A 25505-nucleotide genomic window follows, 5' to 3' on the forward strand; every position below is an offset into this window, starting at 1 on the left:
TGGAGCAGCAGGAAGGTCCTTGCAGCTTTGTATTTACATCTCACTGCCCTGCTGCCACCATAGTCTGCCCTGACAGGTCCTGCAGGTCTCCAGCAGCATTGAAAGATCCTGCAGTTTATGGCCTCATGGTTCCCGTGCTGCTCCTGCACTAGATCTTGGGATGCTTCCAAGGAGTTTGGATTGCTGGTGGAGCTGTTGTGCCACCACATTTCCCAAGAGGACCAATGGATATCGATTGTGATAACAGATTGCTCCAGAGCCCTTGCATTGTTTGTGTCAGAAATAAGTTTTATTTCTTTCCAAACCCAAAATACTACCTGCAGCCATGAAAACTCCACTGCACCCCCCACCCCCAAACATAATCAAGCCTTGTCAAACTTCACAACCATACATTTCAGTGGGAGGGGAAATTTTTCCATGTGGTACATGATAGAATTTCTCTCTGCCCTGCAGTTCTAGCTAGCCAAGGAAGATAATGACGGTAATGAAGTTGTATATTAGCCCTAATTTAGTGAGGTATTGTCAATGTTGTCCTTAAAATGCATAATAATTCCCAGTTATGACTTAGAAACTACAGAAAAGGTACAAGGAAAAGGTACACTCTTTGATTGTAGTCTCCAGTTTGGGGAGACAGAGCAAACTGGGAACTTAAATAATCTGAATATCCCAAAGCCTTTGTCTCTACAACGCAAGCAAATCAAGGTCCTAATACTAATGTGGAACCACATTTTTGTGCATATGGTCTTCTGACATTAAGATGAGTATTTGTTACAAAATCTATTTATACAGGTGCACGAAACACATGGATTGGAAGGATGCTGCAGCAGCAGGACCTGCCACAACCAGGCACCTCTTGCATTCACCCAACAGCTTCAACAAATGGTCCATAAGCCACTCAAAGATAAACAATTTCATCCAATATACCTGCACTAAAACTACTCAAGATCCAACACGTCTCCTGAGGTCAGGTCACAAGCAAGAGGCACCATTAGCAGGGCAAAGAATGGAGGACAGTACTTTAGCCCTGGCTCTCTCCCCTCTTGCCTTTTTTTGGTACACAGCAGGTGACCTCTGAGGGAATTTTGGTTTATTCTGTCGTTCGGGCCACTTTTCTTTTTGAAATGTTTTCTTCGGAACGGTCAAGTTTTACCTTTACTTCCATGGGGTCATCTGCATCATCTACAGCGAGACATAAAGAAGGATTAAAGTTTGCAAAGTCTTCTCTGACTTCAGTAAGGTGAAGATACAAAGTATCAGAAAATGCTTCAGTTCATAGGCAACAAGAATCATGGAATCCCAGGATGGACTGGGTTGGAAGGGGCCTTAAAGCTCATTTCATTCCACCCTGTGCCATGGGCAGGGACACCTTCCAGATTGCTCCAAGTGTCATCCAACTCCTTAGCCCTTACTCTGCTCCAACATCTGTTCCAATCCAACATTGGAACTCTATTCCAATCAGCTCTGTATGAGCTGATTTTCATACTGAGATGGGTGTTGGGATAATGCTTGGAGTCAGGGACTCTCAAAATTTTGGCTCTACCTATCTCCAGCAGCACTGCCAACATTAAGTCCCTGGTACCACAGGGTTGCTGGAAGAACTACCAGCATACAGTGGTTATATCTGTACTATTCCAGTGTGTGACCTCCTGGACACATTAATCCATTCCAGGGTTTGGAACAATTAATACCCTCAGATCAGAGCAATGAAGGAATGAATAATTAAGGTGCTCCTCAGCTGCTGCATGTTGAGTTTTTATAATATAGAGAGGCTACTATAGTCCACTGTTAAATAAAAAGGCATTTTATCACTTAAATTCCATTATGGAGCCAGGCTGGGAGAGCTGGGAATGTTCAGCCTGGAGAAGGCACTAAGGAGACCTTAGAGACCCTTCCTAAAGGGGCACCAGGAGTGCTGGAGAGGGATGTGGGACAAGGGCCTGGAGTCACAGAACAAGAGGGAATGGCTTCCCATTTCCAGAGGACAGAGTTAGGCAGGATATTGGGACAAAATTGTTCCCTGTAAGGGTGGTGAGGCCCTGGCACAGGTTGCCCAGAGAAACTGTGGCTGCCCCATGCTTGGAAGTGTCCAAGGCCAGGTTGGACAGGGCTTGGAGCCACCTGGGATAGTGGAAGGTGTCCTTGCCCATGGCAGGGGGTGGAATGAGATGAGCTTTAATATCCTTTCCCAGCCAAACCAGTCTGAGATTCCATGTTTTACTGTGAAGCATTCCTCTGAGCTCAGCACAGGCCCCGGGATTTCAATTTTAAGAGCACAGGTGCCATAAGTGACATGTCTGTGTGACCTACTTAATTAATTACTTCAGGCTCAGCAGTTTGAGTGTTCTAGCCTTACCTGATAACTACCTATATGGTTTGTTATCCATATAGTTAAGTAATGCAGAAAACCATGCCAAAAGGTAAATTTCTTGGAACAACTCACCTCTCCAGAGCTTTGTGCTCAGTGAGAATCTCAGTGACTACTATGTCATAGGGCAGATCATGGTACCAAGGACAAACAAGAATGTTCTTGTTTACAAGAGGCATGGGCAGAGCTGCAGAGATTTCTGCACCTTGTAGACATACCCAGCCAGCCTGGGGCTGGAGAGTCAGGGCAGGTGGAGAAGATCTGGTTTAGGAAGGCATTTCTGCAGCAGGCAAGAGGATGCTCCAAGGGAAGAGGAAAGGAAGAAAAGGCTCACATTCTTGTTCTTGCACTTGGGACAGTAAACAGAAGATCTGTGCATAATGTTGGTATCCAAAGAGGAAAAGTATCCGGGAAAATCACCCAAAGCCAAGCCCCAGAGCCCTGGGTTCCTGGGGACAGCCTGTGCGTCACAGCACAGGGAACATAGGTGCTGCAGCACCTCTCACCTCTCGTGAGCTGGGCTGTTCTGTGCTGCTCCTCTCTGACTTGTTTCATCAGCTGCAGGTTGTGGTCACTGGCTTCCTTGTGGTTCACCATGGGGAAGGGGTAATCCTGACCTGGGCAATGTGGAGACAGAGCTTTTACCATACTCAGCAAGGGCATTTTCCCTGGATTCGAAATACTTCCAGCTGTTCTTAAATGGAAGTGCCTAATCCTCTCCATCAAAGAGAAGAGCTTCCACTTTGACATAAGAGCCTTCAAGCATGTGTTAGGGCAGGAGTTAAAGCACAAGAAGTTCTGATACTATTTAAAGCAGCCAAGCATCCAAGATGGATAAATTCAAAGGCGAAAGCGTGGAGTGATCCAAGAGTTTTAGAACAAAGTTGAGGCAAAAATATGTACTGTGAAATGAGACTCCAATAAAAAAATGTTAATGGAGAATGAACAGAAGGAAGGCTGTTGGATTCATCTATTTTCAGAAGATAAATGGCTTATGTTGTCAGTATGATGCTTCCATCTCATATACATTTATTTTTGATAGTTGGCAGCAATCCTTAGCAAGGAATGTGAATTAATTACCTATGATACATCCTGCTTGCTTCTGCTCATCTTCAGATGCTGTCCAGGGCTCGTAGATGTACTTGGAGGGAAAGTTCTTTAGTATAGGCAAGTATTTCCTACGAAACAGGGATAATAGGGGAGTTTAAAATCCTGCAGGCAAATATTCATACATTCAGAGAAGCGTAAACAAACCTGTGCCATGTTAATATTGGTATTACAATCTGTGGGAAAGTTCTGATTCACTCTCCACAAAAAAAATGGGTTTATGTTCTCAAACCTCCACAGGTGATATCTTCCAAAAGTTAACTTTACAGCATAGAATAAATGGGGTGATTAAACAGTACTTCAGTTTTGATTTCCTCCAAGATATGTTTTTAACATTTTCATTGACATTTCATCCTAAACATTAATAAATTTAAAAAACAAAATCATTTTAAAAAATGTTGCAGAATGGCAAAGTTGTACCTCAGCACAGGCTTCTCCTTGGCAATACCCAAATCTAGACAGGATGGGAGGAAGAGATGTGTAGAAATGGAGCTGTTTGCTCAACATTAACACTGTTAGCCCAGGAAACCCCATAGTGCTTTGAGAGAGCACATTATAGAGAGACAAGGAAATTAGACCCTGAAGCAAAGAGGACTCAGAGTGAAAAATAAACCTATGTGTGTGCAACTAAAGGATGGCAGGGTTAGATGGGATATTGGGATATTCCTCCCTGTGAGGGTGGTGAGGCCCTGGCACAGAGAAGCTGTGGTTGCCCTATCCTTAGAATTGTCCAAGGCCAGGCTTAGAGAAACCTTAGGATAGTTGAAGATGCCCCTGCCCATGGCAGGGAGTGGAACTGAATAAGGCTTAAGATCTCTTCCAAGCACATCCCAGAATTCTATGAAAAGCAAGAAACAAAGTGCAGACTGGAGCAGGGAAGCTGTGGGAAGTTCTAGTCAAATCCTTTAGAAAGACGAGCCAGCCTGGTGATCAAACATGGTGCTGGAGGCAAGAGGCACTCACAAACACAAGCCCTGCTCAGCCACCACTTGGAACGACAGGTATCTCTCTGCTTCTCCATGCCTCAGTTTTCTTACATGTTCAACAAAACCATTGCTATGAGCCCTGTTTAACAGGTGTGTGTATTTCAAACTGATCCAGTTCATCAGCTCCTGCTGTCAGAGGAGCTTGGGAAGCTTTCAGGGAGACAGTGGAGTGAGGTGTCCCCTGACCTGATGTAGTCGCCCTGGGGGTCTGTGCGCTTCCCAAAATGGACAGGGCAGAAGATCCGTGTGTACTGGTGGAAGAAGGCACTGGCTGACAGCCACATCCAGTTCCCAGCATTGATGCTGTAGTCAGCATCTAAGAGCAGCTCTTCAAACACCTGCACATCAGGGATGGGAAGAGAGAGAGAAACACCCCTGAAATGGCTACATTGCAAAAACTAGACAAAACCAGGCTGGGAGGTGAAGGGTGGGGGTTGCTGCTGGGAAGCACAGCACTGTGGGGCCTGGGCTGCCTCCTCATAGGCACACCAGGAATGCTCTCCACACACAGAAGGAAGACAGAGCAACCCAAAAACTCTGTGTTTGGGACCTGCTACAGTCTGAGCATGTCTCCACAAGTATTCTTGTTATCTGAAAATCAGGAGGATTTGGGAAAGGGAAAGACCTCTCACCACTGCACTGAGTGACAAACAAAGAGATTCCATGAACTCTGAGATCTACAGGAAGAGGCAGAACTAAACCCTGCTCTGCATAACCCTCCACTGCTAGACTCAGGCTGTGCAGGGTTTCTCAGGGCCAGGCAGAACAGAGGAAAATAAAAGCCAGCAGTGAACCTTCATTCCCTCTTCCCAGCTGATCCAAAGGTGCCCCCGTGTCAGGAAGCAGGCGACAGCATGCCGAGCCAGATGATGGATCCAACCTTCCTGGCGCAGCTGGGTCATAATGGCATCAATCCATGGGAACCCTGTCTGTGCCTGCAGCAGAACAGGAACATCAGCCCTCCGCTCATACACTGCTTTCACAGATGGTTTGGGTGGGAAGGGACATTAAAGGCTATCCAGGTTCCACCTCCTGCCATGGGCACAGATACCTTCCACTATCCCAGGTTGCTCCAAGTCCCAGCCAACCTGGCCTTGGACACTTTCAGGCATGGTGCAGCCACAGCTTCTCTGGGCAACCTGTGCCAGGGCCTCAACACGCTCACAGGGAAGAATTCTGTCCCAACACCCCATCTAACCCTGCCCTCTGTCAGTTGGAAGCCATTCCTCCTTATCCTGTGACTCCAACCCTTTTCCAAAGTCCCTCTTCAGCTCTCCTGGAACCCCTTTAGGCACTGGAAGGGTCTCTAAGGTCTCCTTAGAGCCTTCTCTTCTCCAGGCTGAACATTCCCAGCTCTCATAGCCTGCCACACCATCACACCACTGCAACATCCCCTCAAACCACCAGCAGGGATCGATCAAGAGAAGAGGAAAGCTCCAAGCTCCAATGCAGCTGCTGTGGCAATGCACCTCATTACCGTTTTCCATTTGTGGAGCCTCTCTGCATCCTTGTACCAGCAGATCTGGAGGCAGATGGGGTTCCCAGCCATCTGGGTGAAGTTGGGGGTTGCTGATGCTACTGTATAGAAGAATTCCCTCCACAACAGCTGCCCTTGGAGCGACACTGGTGGCAGAGAGTGGTGCTTTGCCTGCAAAAGACACAAGGTGACAGCTTCAGTTCATACATAGCATTGCAGCCTGACTCATTTTGTGATTGTCAGGCCTATAAAATAAAGATAAATCTGACTATAATAAGGCACTTTAGTGTTCAAGTCAAGGAGATCTAAGATCTGAGGCAATGCTGTCTGGCCCAAAGCAAAGCCGAACTGGCAGACCTCAGTGTTACATCAAACATTCTCCATCTACCTTCCAAAACAGTGTCACACTGGGATTTCTTACACTAAGGATGTATTTATCAACATGATAACTGAATTCAGGTGGCTCAGCCATGTCTCAAAAGATAATCTTAAAACAGAGGTAAAGGAGGACCTTGGTTTTCTTGGGTTGGTTTCAAGCTCACTTTTTCTTAAGACTCAAACATGATTTCAGAAAGTGGTTTTGGTTTATGCTACAATTAAAACTTGTCTAAGACAAAACCAGTTGATTTCCAGAAAGAAAACTGCATAAACCAATCAAAAACTTCCCTTAATCACCAGACAAACAAAATCCTTGAATTTTAGGAAGGTTTTCCTGGGCTTCCATGCTGATCCCGGGTCTGATTGCACCCTATTAACAGAACCACAATTTGGGTTCTATGTGGTTCTAAAGCCCATTTTACCCCACCGTCTGCCATGGGCAGGGACACCTTCCACTATCCCAGGTTGCTCCAAGTCCTGGCCAACCTGGCCTTGGACACTTCCAGGCATGGGAAGTGTTGTCTCTAGGTAACATGTGCCAGGGCCTCCCCATCCTCACAGGGAAGAATTTCTTTCCAACATCTAATCCCAACCTGCTTTTTTTTCAGTTTGAAGCCATTCCCCTTTGTCCTGTCACTACAGTTCCTGATGAAAATATGAATTTAGAATATAAATATCCTGTTTTTAAAACTTAATTGGGAAGAGCTGCAGACATTCACAGGTGTTTCACACAACATGAAGCCACTCCACAGATTTCATGGGACACTGTGAGAAGACATTTACAAAGCAGCATCTTTTGATACACCAGATCTCTATCAAGACAATCCAAGTGTTAAATCTTGCCTCACATACCCTACATGTCATAGTTTTGGATTTGCTTAGTTAGGAGCAATTATTTTCTTACCTGAGCATAAATGTTTGACAACCTATAAAAAAATGCCCGAACTGACAGACAGCCCATACTGAAATACGGGCTCAAGCCCGTGGTGCTTGGAAGCAGTGAGTTTGGGATTGTCCTTGGTTTAGTAAAACTTGTCACCCAGCCCTGAAATGAAAACAGAAATTTAGGTTCAGACAGCACAAGATGACACAGGAGGAAAGCTCTGGGAACTGGCTTCACTATCACAGGGGCTTGTTTGATATTGTGCCAGGAAAACACTCCTGCTTCCCAGAAATCAAGGAGAATAAAACCCAAGCCCAAGCTGCCACCCTTCTCCAAGCCAAGCTGGATACTGATCTCAGCCCACCTGTGTTCCATCAGGGCTGACCTGGTCAGTTAAATGTTGCTCCAGGCGCTGCAGCCCCTCAGTCTCCCCCCCTCTCCATGGGGAAAGGCTCTCTGGGGAAATCTTCAAATCCACAGGAAGAGGCACCCTGTAACGCTCAGCTAGGTCCGGGTCAGGGGCCCTACATCTCCTGAGGCGAGAGAGAAAACTCTTTGAGAGGAGCAACAGGAGCCAGGAGAAAGAGGCAGCCCCTGTCCATGGCACACACCAAGCCTCCTCTGTCAAAGTCCCATCAAAGCACAGGGAATGAGAGCACAGCGAGAAATCCCATGCTGTACTCTCCTGGGGGAGAAGAGTTCATCCTGCAATTGCTCCAGGGAATTCTAGCCTGAACTGGGAGAAGAGGAACAGTCCTACCAAGTTACAGTGCTCAGAGCAGTCAGCTGCACCCACAGCTCAGACCCCTTTTAGTTCCCATGCCCTACACAAGGTTTAGAGGCAGCTCCTCTCTGGTTGCTCCCAGCTGTCACATCTATCCTTGGGGGGAACCAAGAGCTTCCTCAGACCCTAAACCAAATTATGGTGCAGACTCCAAAGGCCACTCCAGCTCCTGTGCCCCTGAGGAGAAGTCGCTCTGGAGAGGTTACACAGAATCCCAGACTGGTTTGGGTTGGAAGGGACATTAAAGCCTATTTCATCTCACCTTCTGCCATGGGCAGGGACACCTTCCACTATCTCAGCTTGCTCCAAGCCCCAGCCAACCTGGCCATGGACGCTTCCAGGCATGGGGCAGCCACAGTTTCTCTGGGCAACCTGTGCCAGGGCCTCCCCACCCTCACAGGGAAGAATTCTGTCCCAACATCTAATCCAAACCATCTCTCTTTCAGTTTCATAGGGAAGGAGGCAGATCAGCTTCCTGGACAACCCCGGCTGCCCTTTCCTAACCAAGGTGGGGAGTCCCCAAGCCCACACCCCTCAGCAGCCCCCCACATCTCCTCAGCCTCAGTTGCTGAGGCTTCCCAAGGCCTCTGCCCCCCACATGGCTGGAATAGCATAAGTTTATTTTTTCTTCCCCCCTGTAAAACATAGATGAAGAGGCCCAAGGAAGTTCTGGTGGCACAGAGATTTCTCACAACCCACAAATGAACTCAGACATAAACAGATCCTTGTACTTACCTGGACAAACCTGAGCTCAGCCCTGCTGCAGACACCTACAGAGGTGGAGCTAGTGCAACTCTCAGAGCACTGATATATCTCAGGCCTGCTGGGAAGCATGTGAGCCACTTTTCTCCCACCAGCATTAATTTTAAAAGTCCAAACAAGCAAATTAAGCAAGAAAGGGGAAAAAAAAGACAAACAGTGCTATAAAAAAATATAGGAACTTACATATCCCATATCCTTCTCACATGAGTCTTGTCATCAGACTGTCTGAGGAAAACATTCAGGAATTAACAGGATCCCCCCCAAGATGGGAAGATCCAAGCCTGCGTTGGTAGCACTGAGCTGTGGCCATTCAGGAAGAACCTGACATTGAATCCCAAGAACTTGCAGTCCCATTCCAGCTCTCTCCTGTCCCAGTCTTACCTGCCTTTGGATCACTGACCTCTCCTCATGCAGAGCTAAACACAAGATACCCTTGACTCTGAGCTTCTTCTCAAGTCCTGGGAGACACAAGCTCAGTCCCTCTTTCCCATATAGCAGAGAGGAGGAGAGATTTAAAACCAGGAGAGCACAGTAGAATAATTCCCCTGAACTTCCTGTGTAAAACAAACTATAATGGTTCACCCAATTCCTGTCCAAAATCTTGAGAGGAATGTAGAGCATGCCTTTGAGTTAATTCCCCAGGCTTTCCTCTGTAGGAGTTTGACATCTCTTAAAAGCTTTTCTCAAGGTGCCTTGCAAAAGCTTAAGACTTTTATGGAACCACAGAATCATTAAGGTTGGAAAAGACCTTTGAATCACTGAATCCAAACATTATTTTGTGAGGTGTCAGATATGGTGGGAAATCTGCTGCACAAAAATCAAGAGATGAGTATCAGACCATTCCACCATCTGCTCTCCCTTCCCAACTAGAGTCACATTCCCTGTATGTAGAATCAATAACCCTCCATGCACAGAAATAAAACAAGGAAACATCTAAAATGTCTCATTATCATTTGGCCCTGGCTCTTCTCTTGGGCAGAGAAAGAGGACCAGCAATTCCCACTCATTGGCTGGTACTTACTGGAAGTCTTCAGCTGTGAGGTTTCGGACAGGCACCTCAGGGTCACCAAGCAGAGACAGAATGTGAAGGAACCTCTTGTAAGTTAATGGGGGACTGCCACCATTTAGGTCCAAAATCCTTGAAAAGAAACAAGATCTCTTTTCACACAACAGAAACCAAGGAAGAAGCTGGAACTGCCAGTGGACAGGAAGGTGACATCACAGGCTATAACAACTCCATTAGTGCAACTGAATGTGGAAATTGCAGATTTTACAAGTAAAACTCCCCTGGGGGAATGCACATCTATCCCAAAAGCAGTTTCTCAGGACCTAAGACAACAAAACTGGGATCAGGATTCCAGCCATGGCTTCACCTGCACAGCCACACACAGCCAAGACACACAGGGCAGGGTGTGGGACACCTCTGGTGTCACAAAAACCAGGTTCACGGCAGTAAATAACTGTCCTCTCTGAGCAATCACCTGTGCAAACAGCTTGAATTCAAGACAGCAAGTTACACACATTCCTTCATCTACATAATTTAGGGGTTTTGCACAACTGGAGTGTTGGGGCTGGTTTAGTTATTACTGCTTTCCTTCTTAGTAATTTCAATATCTTCAGTCATTCAGCACTGAGTAACAGCTTGGATCCAAGTGTACTCAGACACCAGTGAGAGCTGATTTGAAAGATTTTGAAATAATCTGACACCAAAAACTCTTTACCATATTTAACAGAACTTTTACAAGTCCTACTAGACTTGTTAAGAGAATTTCTTCCACTCTGTTTAAGAGTAAGTTTTTAGGTGAATTAAACTGCCCAAAAGGAAGAAGTTAATCAGCTCTTTAGGCTGAAATCCTAAAACCTGTGCACAATCTCTTCTGTTCCTTCCAAGAGAGTAACACAAAAAGTTTCTCCAGCAAGCAGCACCACGTTCACCTCAGACAGTTCAATTTTCTCCAAAGGAAAAACCAAGACACTTGGCCTTCTCTCTCCTAAAATGACCTTCCTGGAAACACTTGTGGGCTTGGGGCAGTCACGTACCGCTGGGTATCATACAGGCTGTGGGCCACCAGGGAGAGCACCTCAAAGCCCAGCTCTGCCCCCAGGCGCTGAATGTTGGCCTCCATCTCCTTGTAAAACGGCTCCATCTCTGCATCCAGAGTCACCTGCGTGATATTCCACTTCTGGATGTGATCCCTAAGAATGGTCTCATACTCCCCTTGAATAACCAGCAAGCAGGAGCCCAGCCGGCCCAAGTTTTTGTGGAGATCCTCAAGAGACTGGAGTAGGAAGTGCCAGCGCAGGGCCCCAATGTGCATGGAGGAGGTCAGGAATGCTCTGTCCAGGATGTACACAGGGTACAGGGCCTCTGAGGACTCCAGGGCAGCCAGCAGCACCGGGTTATCGTGGAGCCGAAGCTCCTTCCGGAAAAGGTGAATGGTGCGATGCAGCATCCTGGCTACAGGAGGAAGGGAACCCTTGGCTTTTAGGATACCAAATTCCTATAAAGAACAAAGTAAATTAACAATTAGAAAGAGAGCTCCAAAAAATCCTTTTCAGTTTTTACCACAAACTTCTTGCTTTGATAAGTTTTCATGAGAGAGAAACGCAGGAACAATACCAAACCTCTCCTCTGGCCCCATCACTCAGCAGCAGGATCACTACCCAGCTCCACAGAGAATGATCTCTGCCCAACAGGAGTCACTCAAATCCTCAAATTAAATCTCTCAATGAAATTACATCCCAATAACACTCACCAGAAAGAAGGAATCAAAACAGATGGAGCTGCCATAGCTCCATTTAGTAGACAAACACTTTTTAACCTCACAGATGTGGCTGTCAGCCAACCCTCTGGAAGTTATCAGCTGATTTCAAGGAGGTCTACAGGAGCAATCAGTTCATCAGAGACCTGGTACCATAATCCCTCTGTCAGGCGATTTTAGTAGGAGACATCTACATTTATGGATTTCACAGAATCCCAGACTGGTTTGGGTGGGAAGGGACATTAAAGCCCATCCAGTTCCACTTCCTGCCGTGGGCAGGAACACCTTCCACTATCTCAGCTTGCTCCAAGCCCCAGCCAATTCCAGGCATGGGGCAACCACAGCTTCTCTGGGCAACCTGTGCCAGGGCCTCCCCACCCTCACAGGGAACAATTTCTTCCAATATCCCATCTCACCCTGCCCTCTGGCAGTTTGAAGCCGTTCCTCCTTGTCCAAAGTCTCTCTCTAGTTCTCTTGGAACTCCTTTAGGCACTGGAAGGGGCTCTGAGGTCCCTCCTTTTCTTCTCTAGGCTAGACATCCCCAGCTCTCCCAGTCTGCCTCCAGAGCAGAGCTGGGCGTGATAATAACACAAAACTACTCTTGATTCATACATTTATTCCCCTTTGAACCACTTCAGATGAGTTCAGAGGGATGGCAGGAGTGCTGACCTTGGGTCTTAGGCTGAAGTGGCTCAGGGTACAGTTTGGGAAACAGCTCCCAAACTCTGGCTGCCCTGTTCAGGACAATGGACTAAGCAGATGCCAGGAAGCAAAGGACAAGCCCAGCTGCCACCTCGTGTCTGCACCGAGCCCAGCAGCACCTCCTAAACTTGCTTTCCCATGTAAAACTGGGAAAGCTCAATGCCCACCTCCTCAGGTGGGTCCCCACCTGCTGCTAATTTCGAACCTTATTCCGAGAGGAGAATTAAGAGATTAGGGATTAGCAAAGAAAAACAATCCCTGATCCAGCTCCACTCATCCCCTCATCAATGGCTGCACCAGGCGACTCAGCCCTTGTCCCTGCTCAACCCACATTCAGCAGCTTTTCCATAAATCTGATTTGCTCTGTTCTCAAACACGTGCACCAGCAACACCCAGACAGTCCCACTTTGTTACAACCCCCCAGTAAGGCCCCAGACTCACAAGCACGGGGTGCAGCCCAGTGCAGGACTGGGCTGTGTGGGGTGCTCTGCCCCGCACCCACTTCCTGGGAGAACTGGAAAAACAAGGTGACTCCTGCTGCTCAGGGGAGGTACCAGCTGGCATTTTTGGGTACTAAACCATGCAAAGTGTGCTGTAAGAGTCTCCGGCACCCTATGCACCAGCTAGCCTCATTGAGGGACTGCCCCAGTCAGGGGCTCCAAGGCCCCCACAGCCTTTGGGGCTGTCCCCAGCCCTGTGGCCCCACATGGTCTGCAGGATCACCCCCAATCCAGGGCTCTGCAGTCCCATGATGCCTGTGGGATCACACTCACCCTGTGCCCCTTGGTATCACACACCTGGGACTGCTCTGAGCCCAGTGCCCCACACAGTCCATGGGATGGCCCCAAGATATGTCCCCAAGCTGGGACCCATCCTATCTCATCCCATCCCTTCCAGTGATGGCATCCCTGCAGGAGCAGTGGGGAGCAGGATCACACCACAACAGGGACTGGGCACAGGGCAGGTGGGGCCCAGGCCAGGGCCTGAGTGGGCTGTAGCATCTGGGTTAACAGAAGCTCTAGGGATCCCACTAAAGGGGACTGGGAGAATCAGAGTTGGGGGAACAAGGATTTTATTAAAAGAGGCTGGGAGAAGCAGAGGCTGAAGCTACTGGGGAGGGAGTGAGCCTAGAGCCAAAGAGGTGTCAAAGCTGGGTGAGGTGCTGGGATCCCCTACTGGGTGGGAAGGAATGGGGAGGAGGATCACTTGTGGCCAGGGGTGGTGTCAAAAAGGAACTGCGCTCTCAGACACTCCTGTCATGTCACTTGGAAAGGAAAGATGCTCTGGGATGCTAGAGAAGGCAGAGCAGGTGCTGTCATTGACATCATGTTGGGATTTATCCACTGTTACTCTTCCACCCCTCCATGAATCAGTGACTCAAGTCCGTTCACCCAGCAAGGCTGGGCAGACCCCCTGCCACATCTGGATCACATCTGTTCCCCAAAAATCAACCAGGCAGGCAGAAAATACACCTCACACTGCATTCATCCCCGCACTTTGGGACAGGTACACCAAGACAGAAAGCAGGGAAAACCAAGCCTCACCTTGAGGGTTGCACAGCTGACATTCCAGGGTCTTTACAACACGTAACCCTAAAAAGCGGAGGTCACACAATCACTGATTGCGACTCTACTGCTGCTGAGCATTTCTCTCCACAGGCAGGAATGTGCTGGAGGGATGCAAGGGCTGTTGGCAGCACTATCCAAAACCCACTGTGCTGCTCCTGTTCCTACAGGCATCCAGAAAGGAGTTGCCCAAGTTTAAACACCCCTAAATACCATGAATATCTGCACTGAGGTGGATTCTGCATCAAAGACAGTCTAAGCCACTCAAGCTTATGTGTTAACTCCCAGGAGAGAAGGAGGATTGCAGGCAGCTCCTCTCTGGTCCCACTGGCCCTTGGAGCTGGCAGAGCCAGATGGGGCAGGGACAGACCAAGGCCTAGGAACTGGGAAGAGAAATTTTTAACAGTTTTCTTCTGTGGGGCAATCTCTGTTGTCAAATGCTCCTTGACTATAACCCTGGCTGCTTCAGAAGCAACAATGAAACAGATAGACTCAGGTATCAGACACCTGGAAAAAGCAGCCTCACATCTACTCTCTGAAACCAGCCTGGGCTTGGGAAGTGGAATAATTATCACCATTAAGTTGTTTAATGTTATCCTGATTTGACAGGCTTGAGAACAATTCCTAATTGGGATCTAAGAATTTTTTTGCATAAATCTGGTTCCATAATCCCATTCTCCATACTAAGCCAGACCTGAGGTGACTATTGATTCCAACTTCTAGGTTCTTTCCCCTGCTTGAATACTTATGTGATAAATAAGGTACTGGATACAGCTTTGATGTAAGAAAATGGAATATTGAGTCAGGGAAGGAAGTCCCAAACCCATCCAAGTGTAGGGGCTTGACTGGGGCTCCTCCTGCAGCGGGTCCAGAATCACCCCCCAGAGTCTCTACCCACGGGGGACGGGGCAGAGGGAAGGGGGGGAGACGGGCTGAGGTTCCAGGACCCCCTGCCCGGGCCCCTCGGACGGGCGGGGAAGTGGCGAGGAGGGAACGGGGCAGGACGGCCCCTGCGGGGTGAACGGGCCAGCCCGGCCTCCCACCTCCTCCCTGGGGGCCTCCCTGAGCCCGCTTTTACCTACTTCCCCACGGCCTGTAGTGGCGGCGGGCGTGGCGCCGGTTCTTCGCCCCACGGGGCCGGTTACACAACGCCGACCGGGACGGGTGGGTTACGTAAGGACCGCGCACAGTCGCGGTCCGCGGAGGTTTAACAGGGGTCAGGGTGGGAGGGTCCTGGAGCGTCCTAGAGCCGGGCGTCCAAGAGAGAGCCGGGGCGGCGGCGGCGGCGGCGACCACCCCGCTCCCGCCTCCCCACCCCTGCCTCAGGCCGCGCCCCCCGCGCTCGTTCTGAAAAGAGGCGGGGCTTGGGTTCCCGCCCGCAGCGTTCACCCAATAGCAGCGCCCCGATTCAACTGAGGGGGCGGGGCTGAGTACCAGATCAGCCAATCAGCGCCCAGGCGGCGGGCCAGGGGGCGGGCTGCCCGCCAGCCACCCGCCAGGTGATAGCGGAGGTCTGGCCCCCGCCGCGCGCCACCTCTCGGGCCTGAGGCTTGGTCATTTTGGGGGGAGCGTTAATTAGAGTGAGGAGGTAATTGTTAAGCAGAGAGGGCGGAGGCCGTTCCGGAGGGATTGTGTGAGGGCTCTTGGAGGGGTGATACTCTGGGTGGCTGTTCCCATCCCTGGGGAGTGGGAAGGGAGGCGTAGCTCTTGTCCGTGTGCGGGGGTAATCAGACTGAGGGGTAAATAATTAGGCTAATGGAGGGGGGGTGAAACGTTTCTTCAGTGGGGATAGTTAGGCTAAGGGAGCAGTGAAACTGAGGGGTGCTCGGGCCGGGGAGTCTGTGTGGTGTTGATGGTGCTTGAGGGAAAGATAATCCCTGGAGGGGGCAGTTAGGCCTAGGGGCATGTCTGCCATCTTCAGGGTGAGTGGTTAGGGCTGTGGTGGGTAATCGAGGCAGGTTCCTCTTGGGGGGGACTGGTGGGTGTCCCCGTGTTCCTGTCCACGGGGTCTGTAGGGACAGAGTTTGGGAGTGTCAGGAGCATTGCTGTGGCATGGGCTTCAGGCCCATCCCTGAAGCAGCTTTTGGGTTTCCTCCTGTACAGGAAAGGGGAGATGGGGCCTTTGGGTAGGAAGGGGGACTGATGAGTGGCCCCAGCAGGGCAGCAGGTACCTTAATCATGAAGGGACACACAGGTGGTCCCAGGGCAGATGTTACAGTCTCATGAGGGGTTTGGAGCCTGGTCATGGCCTCACAGTTCATTAGGGTTTGTTAAACCCCAGGGTTTATTAGAGTCACCTGGAGACTGAGGGGATGGGATGGATTATAAAGGGTTTCATGCCCCTCCTCCAGCTGGGTGCAAGAGCAGATCCAGGAACTGGCTCAGCTTCTCTGGGACTCTGGTATCACATCAGGATAACAGCTCAAAACCCAGGTCCTCAGCCAAAAAGAAAAGAAGAAAAAAAAAAAAAAAAAAAAAAAAAAAAAAAAAAAAAAACCCCAAAAAAACCCACACAACTCAATTTAAAGTGCTATTTTTGAAAATCCAGGTTTGTCAGGACTAGAATTTGGTCTCAGAGCTCTACCACCATGCAGAGAGTATCACGGCTGACAAGGGAGCTCTCACTCCTGGCTACAGAGCCACCTCCGGGCATCACCTGCTGGCAGAACGGGCAGCTTGATGACCTGCGGGCACGTATGTACCTTGGGGGTTCCCAAAGGCAGGGCTGGGTTGCAGTTTGCTGCTAGATCTGCATGCTTTGGGCTTTATAGGCTATGTGGAAGTGTTGGATTTTAGTTTCCTTTAAACATAGCTTGGCCTGTACCTTGGCTGGTCTGCCCTTAGTTTTGATTCCTGGGGAGCATTTTATGTAATTTTCATTACATAAAATGACACTTTTTATTCCTGGATTCTCCCCCATGAGGGTAGTGAGGCCCTGGCAGAGGTTGCCCAGAGAAGCTGTAGCTGCCCCATGCCTGGGAGTGTCCAGGTTAGATAAGACTTGGACCAAACTGGGATAATGGAAGGGGTTCCTGGAACTGGGTGGTCTTTAAGGTCCCTCCCAACCCTTAACATTCTATGATTCTGTCACCTGAGCAGCTCTGTAACTGTGGGAGGTACATGGGGACTGCTGGACAACGAGATGACCTTGAAGGTTCCTTCTAACCCAAACCATTCTGTAATTCTGATTTTGAATGTAATTCTTGTATTTTCATCTTGCTCCTAAAGAAATTTTAGGAGGTGTGGACACACCATATGAGAAAGGAATATTCAACCTGGAAATCATAGTTCCTGAAAGGTAAGTGAGCAATAGGATCTAGCTAGATTAATTAAGAAGGAATTCTCCCCTGTGAGCATAGAGAGGCCCTGGCCCAAGTTGCCCAGAAAAGCTGTGGCTGCCCCATCCCTGGCAGTGTCCAAGGCCAGGCTGGACAGGGCTTGGAGCATCCTGGGATAGTGGAAGAGGGTGGAGCAAAATGCGCTTTAAGTCCCCTTCCAACCTAAACCAGGCTGATTAAGTAGTTGGTGTAGTCCTGCTTTAAATATGAGTAAACTGATGTAAGGTATTTGCTGTAAATGCTGACATGTGAGTCTTTCCTTTATCCCCTCAACAAAGAATTGAGACCCTCTTTGTAAGGAATGCAATTTTTCTAGTAGGTGATACAGTTACTTTGCATTGAACATCAAAGATGTGTGATTAAAACCCTAAAAGTACAATAAGATTTTTGCCTCATCATACTCTCTCAAAGCTTGCTGAAAAGACCTTGTTCATCAGAACAAAGTTTCTTATGTTGTTCCCTTGTAGAAGGCTATCCAGGGAAGTGTTAGTTAGACACAGCTGGAAGCAGCAAAGACAGAGGACTGCCTCCGAAGATTTGTGGGGAAGGGTGTCATGTAGGCTGGGAGGAGGAAATGATGGCATTGCTTAGGTGGCAAAACAACTGGGCTTATAGATATAACAGTAACTTTTGTTTCTTAATGCTTATCCCTTCAGGTACCCATTTGAGCCGCCAAAGATTCGTTTCCTGACCCCCATCTACCATCCCAACATTGACTCTGCTGGAAGGATTTGCCTGGACATTCTAAAGTTACCTCCAAAGGTAAGACAGTGCTTGGGTGTGCGTAAGTGAGCCTGGGCAGGATAATGAACTCCTTATCTGCTTCTTGTAAAAGCCTGATTGAATGTCTGTTTGCTCCTGACTTATTTACAGGGAACAGGGAATGAAGTTTTGAGTGGCATCTCCTTTGTTAGAAGCCAGAATATGATGTTTTTTGTTCCATATATGTTTCCAAGGCTTTAAAGATTGGAGTCAAAAGGTATTAGGTATGAAAATGAGTTGCCCCAACACAGAAGAGATGTGCAGGATATAGCCCATAGAATCATGGAATCTCCTGAGTTGGAAGGGACACAAAAGGATCATCAGGGCCAAGAGCTGGATTTGCACAGGACAAGCCCAAAGTCCCACCGTGTGGCTAGGAGCTTTGTCCAAATGCTCCTTGAGCTCTGGCAGCCTTGGAGCCATGACCACTGCCCTGGCTGTCAGTTAGGCTTCCTTGGAACCTTGTATTGAGAGTATGTCTGATGTGTTCCATGGGGCATTAGGTGCTGGAAGTCCCAAGGCAGCTGTGGGCAGGCTGGGTTGAAATGCTGTGGGTTCTGAGGTGTCTCTGAGCTGCCGTGTGCTGGTTTCTCTCTCTGAGCTGCTGCTCTTGTCCTGGTTCCTTACAGGGTGCATGGAGGCCCTCCCTGAACATCTCCACCCTCCTGACTTCCATCCAGCTGCTGATGGCAGAGCCCAACCCTGACGACCCTCTCATGGCCGATATTGTACGTGAGCTCCTCTTCCTCTCTCCTGGCCTGGACACGGGGAGGGAGTGGGGGGCTGGATTTAGGCTCAACTTCCACTTCACTCACTCTGGATTGACACACTAGGAGTACGGCCTGACCTGGATCAGCTGGGGCATCCATGGGTTTCCCTTAGGCAGCTGAGGCCAGAAGAGATGGTCAAGGTCTTGTCTTCAAGCCATTATCTTCAGTGCAAATGGCAGCACGAGTTCTTCAAGCAAACTAAATGAATTTTACACTTCATGCTTGTTGCAGTTTTAGTCTGGTTTAGGAGTCCTAAAGCCAGACTTGGTCCCAGCTTCTTGGTGACACGTATTCAATCAAATCTCTGTCTTTGTCTTGCTCTTCCCATTTAGTCCTCGGAGTACAAGTACAACAAGCAGCTGTTCCTGCTCAACGCCAGGGAGTGGACTGAGAAATACGCAGGGCAGCTGAAGGTAAGGACCACGTTCTGCTCACTTGGTGTAGCTCCCTCTTGGTCTGCAGTCCCTTTGTCTCAGTTTTCCTTTCACAGTTGTTTTGTTCTTTCCTTCCTCCCCTTCTGCTCTGTGTTTTGGATCTGTATTTAATTTCATTATATTTTTTTAAGCTTATTACATTCTCTCCTTCCAATTAAATGTGCTCATTCACTAATAACTGACATGCTGCTCAAGGAGGAGGAGGGACAGATGGATAAAACCCTTAGGGATCCTGCAGCCCTGTTCTCTCTCAGCACCGTTCCCTGTCCTCCTGTGCCTGATGCCCACCTGCACCTGTTCTCCACCTGCTCATCCATTCACTGGCTGGTCTCCCTATTCCCTGGAGTTCAGCCTTCATCGCATTATCCTTCCTTTCTTCCTGCCTCCTTTCCTCTTTGTCACCTTACCAATGAGTCTCATAAAAATGAAGTCACACTTAAGCAGATCAAAACCTCTGCCCAAAAATCAGTTACCTTTGGGCCTTCTCCCTTCCCTAGGTGCCTTCCCTCTCTGCACCAGATTTGGGTAACAAACACCCTTTCTGGGACAGGGATATCTTCCCTGTGGGAGCCATGCTCTCTGGTGCAGCTCTGAATGCATTTCCAAGTTAACTGTGGTTGTCAGGAGGGCACAGAGTGAAGTCATCCCTGCAACAACACACAGAGCCCTGGAGTAACACAGCTCATCTTTGTGTGTGCTACTGCTCTGCTCAGTCATTCTCTTGCTCTCCTGTCATCCCCCTTCCTAAAAATCACAGCAGTGAGAGCAGAATAAGAAAGGCCCACTGCATAAGAGCCAGAGTACAGTTGGCTCTGACCTTGGTGGAGCACAGGGCATTCCAACGGCTGTAAAATTAAATTATTCACAGCTCTTTTACTTCTTGGGTCATCACAGGCTTCCAAGCCTTTGGAAGAGAAAATCATCCAAAGTGAAACAAGCATCAGCAGTGAATCGACCATGCAGAAAAGAAAAGGGGTTAATATCAGTAGGAAGGAGAAGAAATCCCGCCCAGATTCCTGAGGGGGTTTTGTTCTCTCCCCCTCATGAAGATACTAGCAAGGTCTGCCTTTAAAAGGCTGCACCAGCTTTGGGTTTGTTTCCTTGAGGTGTTTTTTTTTTTTTGCGAAATGTTCCATTATATTAATAAAATATAAAGCTTTAATTTATATCTATTTTTCCATTTTGTTGAGTGGAGATTTTGGAATATTTGAAAGAAAAGATGTGTTGATGTGGCACAGCCTGATTTTTGGTAGCAGAAGAGGGCCACAGGAGCAGCTTCTGTGAGAAGCTGCTAGAAGCTTCCACCATGTCTGACAGAGCCAATCTCTGATGGCTCTGGAGATGGACATGCTGCTGGTCCAGTTACAGAGGTTGGTAACGCCTCTGTGATGACATATTTAAGAAGAAAATCAAAACAGTGCAGGGGCAGTTTTTCCCCAGGGGTAGGGAAGCAGTGCTGTGCTGGTGTGGCCTGCGGCAAGCCTTGCCTGCCTGGCCACCCTGAGCCAACCACTGCAGGCAGAAGGGCAGGGGCAGTGTCTTCCCCTTCCCAGTGCCCCACATGAGGAAAAGTTAAATGGTGCCAGCGCTGTGGTAGCCACTGTCCACACAATGGCAGCAGGGCCAGCCTGGCCAGCAACAGGAACAGGGCAAATGATTCCCTGTTGTGGAACCTAGACAAGTTCAACTTCTCAGCACTGCAGGGTCTTGCAAGAATTAGTAGGACTTGTTGGCCAGAGTACCTACAACCAGTAGTTTTCCTTCTTGTCAGAGGAGGAAGTGAGAACATATGAGAGAAAACAACGTGGCAGCACCAAGGTCAGTGGGGGAGGAGGTGCTCCAAGCGTTGGAGCCAAGATTCCTCTGCAAGCCAGGGTGAGGACCATGGTGAAACAAACTGTCCCACTGTAAAGCATGAAGTCCACAGGGGATGCAGAATTTCACTTAAAGCCTGTGAGAAAAGGGCTCACACTGGAGCAGCTGGGTGCCAGAGGAAGCTGTAATCCAGTGGGAGACCCAAATAGAGAGAGAAGGCCCCTACTTCCAGAGAGGGAGAAGAAGGGTCCTTGCTTCCAAACTAGAGCAGCCTATCCTTAAAGGACTACATGCCCATGGACAAGTGACCCACACCACAGCAGTTTTGGGAAGACTGTTTGCCCATGGGAGGGACCTCACAGCATAACGGGGGAAAGACTCCACTCCCTGGGAAAACACAAGATCTCGAGTGACAAACTGACCAAAACCCCCATACCCTGTCTCCCTGCACTGTTGGTGGGAAAGAGGAAGGGGCTGGGGGAGAAAAAAGCTGTTTTAAAGGTTTATTTTACTTCTCATTCTCTTCTTCTGACTCTGTTGATAGTAAACTTACATGATACCTTTAAATTTGAACTTGTTTTGCCCTTAGTGGTTTTTTTCTCCCAGTCCTTCACTCATGACCCCTTGGTTTTTTTCCCTCCCCTCTGACCAACTGTATCAGGAGAGGGTAAGCAAATGACTTTTGTGCCTGGCATTATGGCCAGTGTCAAACCATGACAAAAGGAAAACTGGAACCACCACTTCAGCTTCCAGTTACCAACTTTCAGAGACATGGGAACAGCACCAAGTAGTTCAGTTTCTATTTTCACAACCGAGAGCAGGAGCTGAGCAGCAGACAGGTCAGAATTAGCTAGCGGGAATCCTTTCTCAGGAAAGGCTTAGTTTTCCATGTAACCTCAAGGGCTAAGTCATTAAACTCAAGTCTTACAACTCTGGCTCTCCAGAGCAGTCTGTTAAGTTCCAGTTAGACCATTTAGGATAACCTGGATGGTGTCTTGGCTCTGTTGTGGCTTCAGGAGGTGGCCAGTGACAAGACCCAGCTCACAGCATATTAGGAGGCGCCCAAAGGATTCCCAGAGATCTGGGAGGATGGATGTGGAAGAGCAGGATGTCAGCGATGTGATGTGCAGGGTGAAGAATGCGAGAGGATTGGGCTAAGGAGGGCAATTCTTGGTGCTTCCACAGATCTGAAGATGAGGGCTGGCAGCAGATCGCAGTAGGAGCAAGTCAGGTGCTTGGCCTCTTGCTCTGCAGGTTCCCTGCTGGTTATTTAACCCATGTCCTGTCCCTGCTCCCAGAAAAGTGAGTCAGGTCCATCTCTGGAGCAGAGAGACAGGACTCAGCAAGGTTCCCAATGCCTGGGAAGCAATGAAGCTCAGTGATGAGCTGATCTCTGCTGGGTGAGGAAAGGCCGCATCCTCAGCTGCTCCCAAAGCCCCAGGCATGTCCCTGTCCCACTCAGTCGAAGTTGTAGTAAAGGCAGAAGGCGAAGAACATGGCAAAGATCTGGAATGATGGAGGTGGGGGAGGGTCAGCCCCATGGCAGGGCCAGGCCAGGCCAGGCCTGGCTGTGGTTGGAAGCAGAGAGGGGCTGGAGGATCTCTGGCCTGGGGCCATTGCTGTGCCCCTCAAGGGGCCTGGGCCAGCTGTCCTGGTGCTGCACAGGGGCACCAGGGTGAGGAGACCCAGGATGAGAAAAACAAACCCTCCCTTGTTCCTTCACCTGCTCCATCTGCAGCAGAGAGCAGGCTCTGGACCCCGTGACAGACCTGAGCCCCTTTGTGCTCTCCTTGCCCACTGAGCAACCCCCCTGCCACAGAGTGGACACTCTGCCTGCCCTGTCCCAGGCCCCCCTCATTACCTCAATGCCCAGCACAGCTAAGCTGCAGGTCCCAGGGAGGGAGATGTACCTCTGCAGGGTCCTGCCAAAGGTAGAGAAGCAGCCCTGGAGCAGAGAGAGGAGGGAGGGGCTCTCTTGTGTTCCCCATGGCCACAGGGAGCCCAGAGGGGGACTGGGTTGCAGAAGGATGTGGGGGATCCCCTGTAGGCCAGGATGAGCTGAGGACTTTGGGAGCCACTGGGCTGTGGAACCACAGCAGGCAGTGTCCCAGGCTTCTGTCCCTTATACTCTGCTCCATGAGCCTGGGAAGGGCTGAGGCTGGGACAGGGACACAGACACAGCAGAGTTGTGCCATACCTGCTCGTTGATGTAGCCAGGGCTTCTATCCTGGCACTGCTCCCAGCCCAGGAGCTCTCCCGCTTGCAGAAGCCCATCCCGAGCACAGCATGCCCGTGGCCATGGCATCCCTGGGTGCAGCTCCTGGAAGCGGGAGCCGTTCCCAAAGTCTTCAGGTCCTAAAACACCACAACACGAGAACTGGAACAGAAGGGAAACACCATCACCATGATCACCTTTGGTGGATCCTGTGTGTCCCCCAGGAGCCTCCCAGCTGCTCACCGTGACCATGAGGGTGTTCCAGGCTGCGGAGAAGACCTCAGCACCCTCATCCCCACCATAATTCCTCTGCAGCTCAGACAGGAAGTACTCAGGCTGGACCTGTGGAATTAGTGCCAGAGCTGGGATTGTTCCTCTCCCACTCTACTCAGCACCAGCTCCTTTTGAGGGGAATTGGGCACCCAGTGGATCCCCCCCACCTGCTTCGTGGTTTGTGTTGTGGTGCTGATGACAGAGGTGAGGGGGTGTCCCTACACCAGCCACAGGCGCCTGGTGGACTCTGAGCCATGGCCATGGTGTGACAGAGGGAGGCTGGTGACAGTGGGGATGGTGCCATTACCTGTTTCCAGTGCACCAGGAAGAGAACGGCCCCAACGAGCTGCATGAGGAAGACAAGGCTGACGAGGATGAAGAACTGGAAGGCAGCAGGTGAAGGAGTCAGAGACCAGCCTGATCCCACAGGCAGCTTGCTCACATTATCCCTGCCCTCCTCTGGACCAGCCCTGCCTGTGCTCTGTGTCCCTAAGACCAGGAATGTGTGGACAGCTCCTGGGGACAGATGCCACATCTCTGACCACTGTGGCTGCAAGGCAGGGGTTAAAAACAAGCACTGTCTGCAAGGGGCTGGGGATGCTGAAGAAATGGGGATCTTGGTGCTCAAGTAGGCATTTCTGCCCCTCACCAGCAGTGCGGTCATCTTGGAAATGCCAGGGGGACAAGCCAGTGGCTTCAGAGAGAATTGACCCTACTCAGTGGCTTTATAAATTCTCTGGGCTCTAAACTGAAACTCACAAAGTGGGGAGGGGATGGCAGGACATGTTGAGGATGAGGAACACCAGCTCCTGGCTCCTCCAGGAACACCTGCATCCCCCACCACCCTCCAGCCCACGACTCCTGCCCCCAGTGCCCTCTGCCCACATCCTGCAGCTCCTTCCCACCTATCTTTCCTCCCTCACCAGCAGTAGGAGAAGGCGACTCCGGCGCAGGGCCCCGCAGCAGCCCAGGAAGCCCAGCAGGGACAGGGCGATGCCCACGGCCAGCAGCAGCCATGCGCCTGCGCTCAGCACAGCCCTGCTGGCCACGATGTCCTGGAAACCCGCCGGGTCCACAGCCACCCAGACTCCCATGCCTGCCAGGCATGTCCCCCCAGCCTGCAAGGGGAGTTCAGGAGATGATCATGGGCTCAGGGGATGTCCAAGGCTTGGTCCCCTCCCTGGGAATGGGTGTCATCCACCCCGAGCCAGGTGGAAATGTCACCCCATGTGGATGGGGGAAGCTCCAACCCTTGGTTCTCTCCCTGGGACTGGTGTCACTCAACCCTGAGCCAGCTGGAGTTGTCACTCCCCAGGCACAGGTTCTCTCCACCCCTGCACCCCCCAGGGCCCAGATGGACTCACAAACACCAGCACGTTGAAGATGAACATCAGGTACTTCATGCAGGTCAAAACACCCATGGAGACACTGGGAGGGGGGCCACAGCAGTGTTTGTCCCTATGGAGGGGAGAGCAGAGCCCAGGCCACAGCCAGCCCTGACTTGTCCTGGACCCCATGGCTCCAGCAGAATGTGAGGGGATGCATGCTCTCAAAATTCCCAGATCATTTTCTATCCCCACCATCTCCCATGACACCCCAAAGAGCCCCAAACTTGTGTCCTCTCCAAATCTGTGTCCCCTCCCAACCATATATCCCATTCAAACACCATGTCCCCAGTCCTGTGTCCCCTCCAAACCCTGTGTCCCCTCCAAATCCTGTGTCCCCTCCAAATCTTGTGTCCCCTACTAACCCATGTCCCCTACAAACCTCGTGTCTCCACCAAATCCTGTGTCTCCTACAAATTCCATGTCCCCTCCAAACCCATGTCCTCTCTAAATCTTACGTTCCCTTCAGCCCCCACACCACTCACCCTGAGGGGATAGTGGGAGACCCACGTACCTCCGACTTTCCCTGGTGCTGCCAGCATCTATATAACATCACGAAGGTCAGAAAATCCCTCCCCCTTCCCACTCCAGCAGCCCCCAAGAAATCCCTTCCAGCGACGAGGCCATGAATGATTGATGGGGAACAGGATCCACCATTGTGCTGCCGGCGGCCGAGAGTCTCCAGCTCTTGTCAGCCAAGGAAATTAAATCTGTGGGCAGGGAAAGACGAGCCGCCCCACCA

At 50.0% G+C, this 25505-nt stretch overlaps 3 protein-coding genes across 15 annotated transcripts; 1 reads left to right on the top strand and 2 right to left on the bottom strand.

The window, feature by feature from the left end:
• Positions 1–281: 281 nt before the first annotated feature.
• On the bottom strand, positions 282–15055 carry LOC136301079 (cryptochrome-1-like). 5 transcript variants are annotated; one of them, XM_066203921.1, is made up of 13 exons: positions 14854–15055; positions 13751–13798; positions 10783–11243; positions 9764–9880; positions 8926–8967; positions 7582–7729; positions 7218–7358; positions 5936–6106; positions 5253–5393; positions 4645–4796; positions 3446–3543; positions 2872–2982; positions 282–1179 (listed from the first exon to the last, which is right to left on the bottom strand). In XM_066203921.1, exons 3-13 carry the CDS (start codon positions 11193–11195, stop codon positions 1088–1090), a joined length of 1626 nt encoding a protein of 541 aa, XP_066060018.1. In that variant the 5' UTR covers positions 11196–11243; positions 13751–13798; positions 14854–15055; the 3' UTR covers positions 282–1087. The 5 variants fall into 5 exon arrangements, with proteins under 5 accessions (XP_066060018.1, XP_066060017.1, XP_066060019.1 ...); XM_066203920.1 differs by having other exon boundaries at positions 14850–15055; XM_066203922.1 differs by lacking the exon at positions 13751–13798 and having other exon boundaries at positions 14850–15055.
• A 206-nt stretch (positions 15056–15261) lies between these two features.
• Positions 15262–20241, top strand: UBE2T (ubiquitin conjugating enzyme E2 T). Of its 9 annotated transcripts, none has more exons than XM_066203828.1 (8): positions 15278–15359; positions 16123–16204; positions 16320–16465; positions 17000–17069; positions 17766–17871; positions 18501–18599; positions 18974–19054; positions 19944–20241. In XM_066203828.1, the coding sequence occupies exons 3-8, from the start codon at positions 16360–16362 to the stop codon at positions 20145–20147; spliced, it is 666 nt and encodes a 221-aa protein (XP_066059925.1). In that variant the 5' UTR covers positions 15278–15359; positions 16123–16204; positions 16320–16359; the 3' UTR covers positions 20148–20241. The 9 variants fall into 9 exon arrangements, with proteins under 9 accessions (XP_066059930.1, XP_066059923.1, XP_066059931.1 ...); XM_066203827.1 differs by lacking the exon at positions 15278–15359 and adding an exon at positions 15373–15404; XM_066203829.1 differs by lacking the exon at positions 15278–15359 and adding an exon at positions 15485–15510.
• Positions 20242–22348: 2107 nt separating this feature from the next.
• On the bottom strand, positions 22349–24799 carry LOC136301200 (tetraspanin-18-like). Its single transcript, XM_066204087.1, has 7 exons — positions 24743–24799; positions 24302–24496; positions 23686–23760; positions 23349–23447; positions 23088–23267; positions 22752–22835; positions 22349–22396 (listed from the first exon to the last, which is right to left on the bottom strand). Exons 1-7 carry the CDS (start codon positions 24797–24799, stop codon positions 22349–22351), a joined length of 738 nt encoding a protein of 245 aa, XP_066060184.1.
• Positions 24800–25505: the final 706 nt, after the last annotated feature.

This window comes from Chamaea fasciata, unplaced genomic scaffold, assembly GCF_029207755.1.
Source record: "Chamaea fasciata isolate MVZ Bird 193981 ecotype frontalis unplaced genomic scaffold, bChaFas1.0.hap1 SCAF_25, whole genome shotgun sequence".
In the NCBI taxonomy this organism is placed as follows: Eukaryota; Metazoa; Chordata; class Aves; order Passeriformes; family Sylviidae; genus Chamaea; species Chamaea fasciata.

What these genes read in the sequence shown, in the direction of transcription:
- LOC136301079 (XM_066203921.1), bottom strand. Translation starts at nt 11,195, where the DNA reads ATGCTGCATCGCACCATTCACCTTTTCCGGAAGGAGCTTCGGCTCCAC. An exon ending in CCCCAGGGCGACTACATCAG is followed by an intron (nt 3,544 to 4,644) that starts GTCAGGGGACAC and finishes CCTGTTTCGTAG; the next exon opens with GAAATACTTGCCTATACTAA. An exon ending in AACAGCCCAGCTCACGAGAG is followed by an intron (nt 1,180 to 2,871) that starts GTGAGAGGTGCT and finishes GTCTCGCTGTAG; the next exon opens with ATGATGCAGATGACCCCATG.
- UBE2T (XM_066203833.1), top strand. Translation starts at nt 16,360, where the DNA reads ATGCAGAGAGTATCACGGCTGACAAGGGAGCTCTCACTCCTGGCTACA. An exon ending in TTCTAAAGTTACCTCCAAAG is followed by an intron (nt 17,872 to 18,500) that starts GTAAGACAGTGC and finishes GGTTCCTTACAG; the next exon opens with GGTGCATGGAGGCCCTCCCT. An exon ending in AATACGCAGGGCAGCTGAAG is followed by an intron (nt 19,055 to 19,943) that starts GTAAGGACCACG and finishes AATTATTCACAG; the next exon opens with CTCTTTTACTTCTTGGGTCA.
- LOC136301200 (XM_066204087.1), bottom strand. Translation starts at nt 24,799, where the DNA reads ATGGGTGTTTTGACCTGCATGAAGTACCTGATGTTCATCTTCAACGTG. An exon ending in GGAACACCCTCATGGTCACG is followed by an intron (nt 23,268 to 23,348) that starts GTGAGCAGCTGG and finishes CTTCTGTTCCAG; the next exon opens with TTCTCGTGTTGTGGTGTTTT. An exon ending in TAGCTGTGCTGGGCATTGAG is followed by an intron (nt 22,397 to 22,751) that starts GTAATGAGGGGG and finishes CCATCATTCCAG; the next exon opens with ATCTTTGCCATGTTCTTCGC.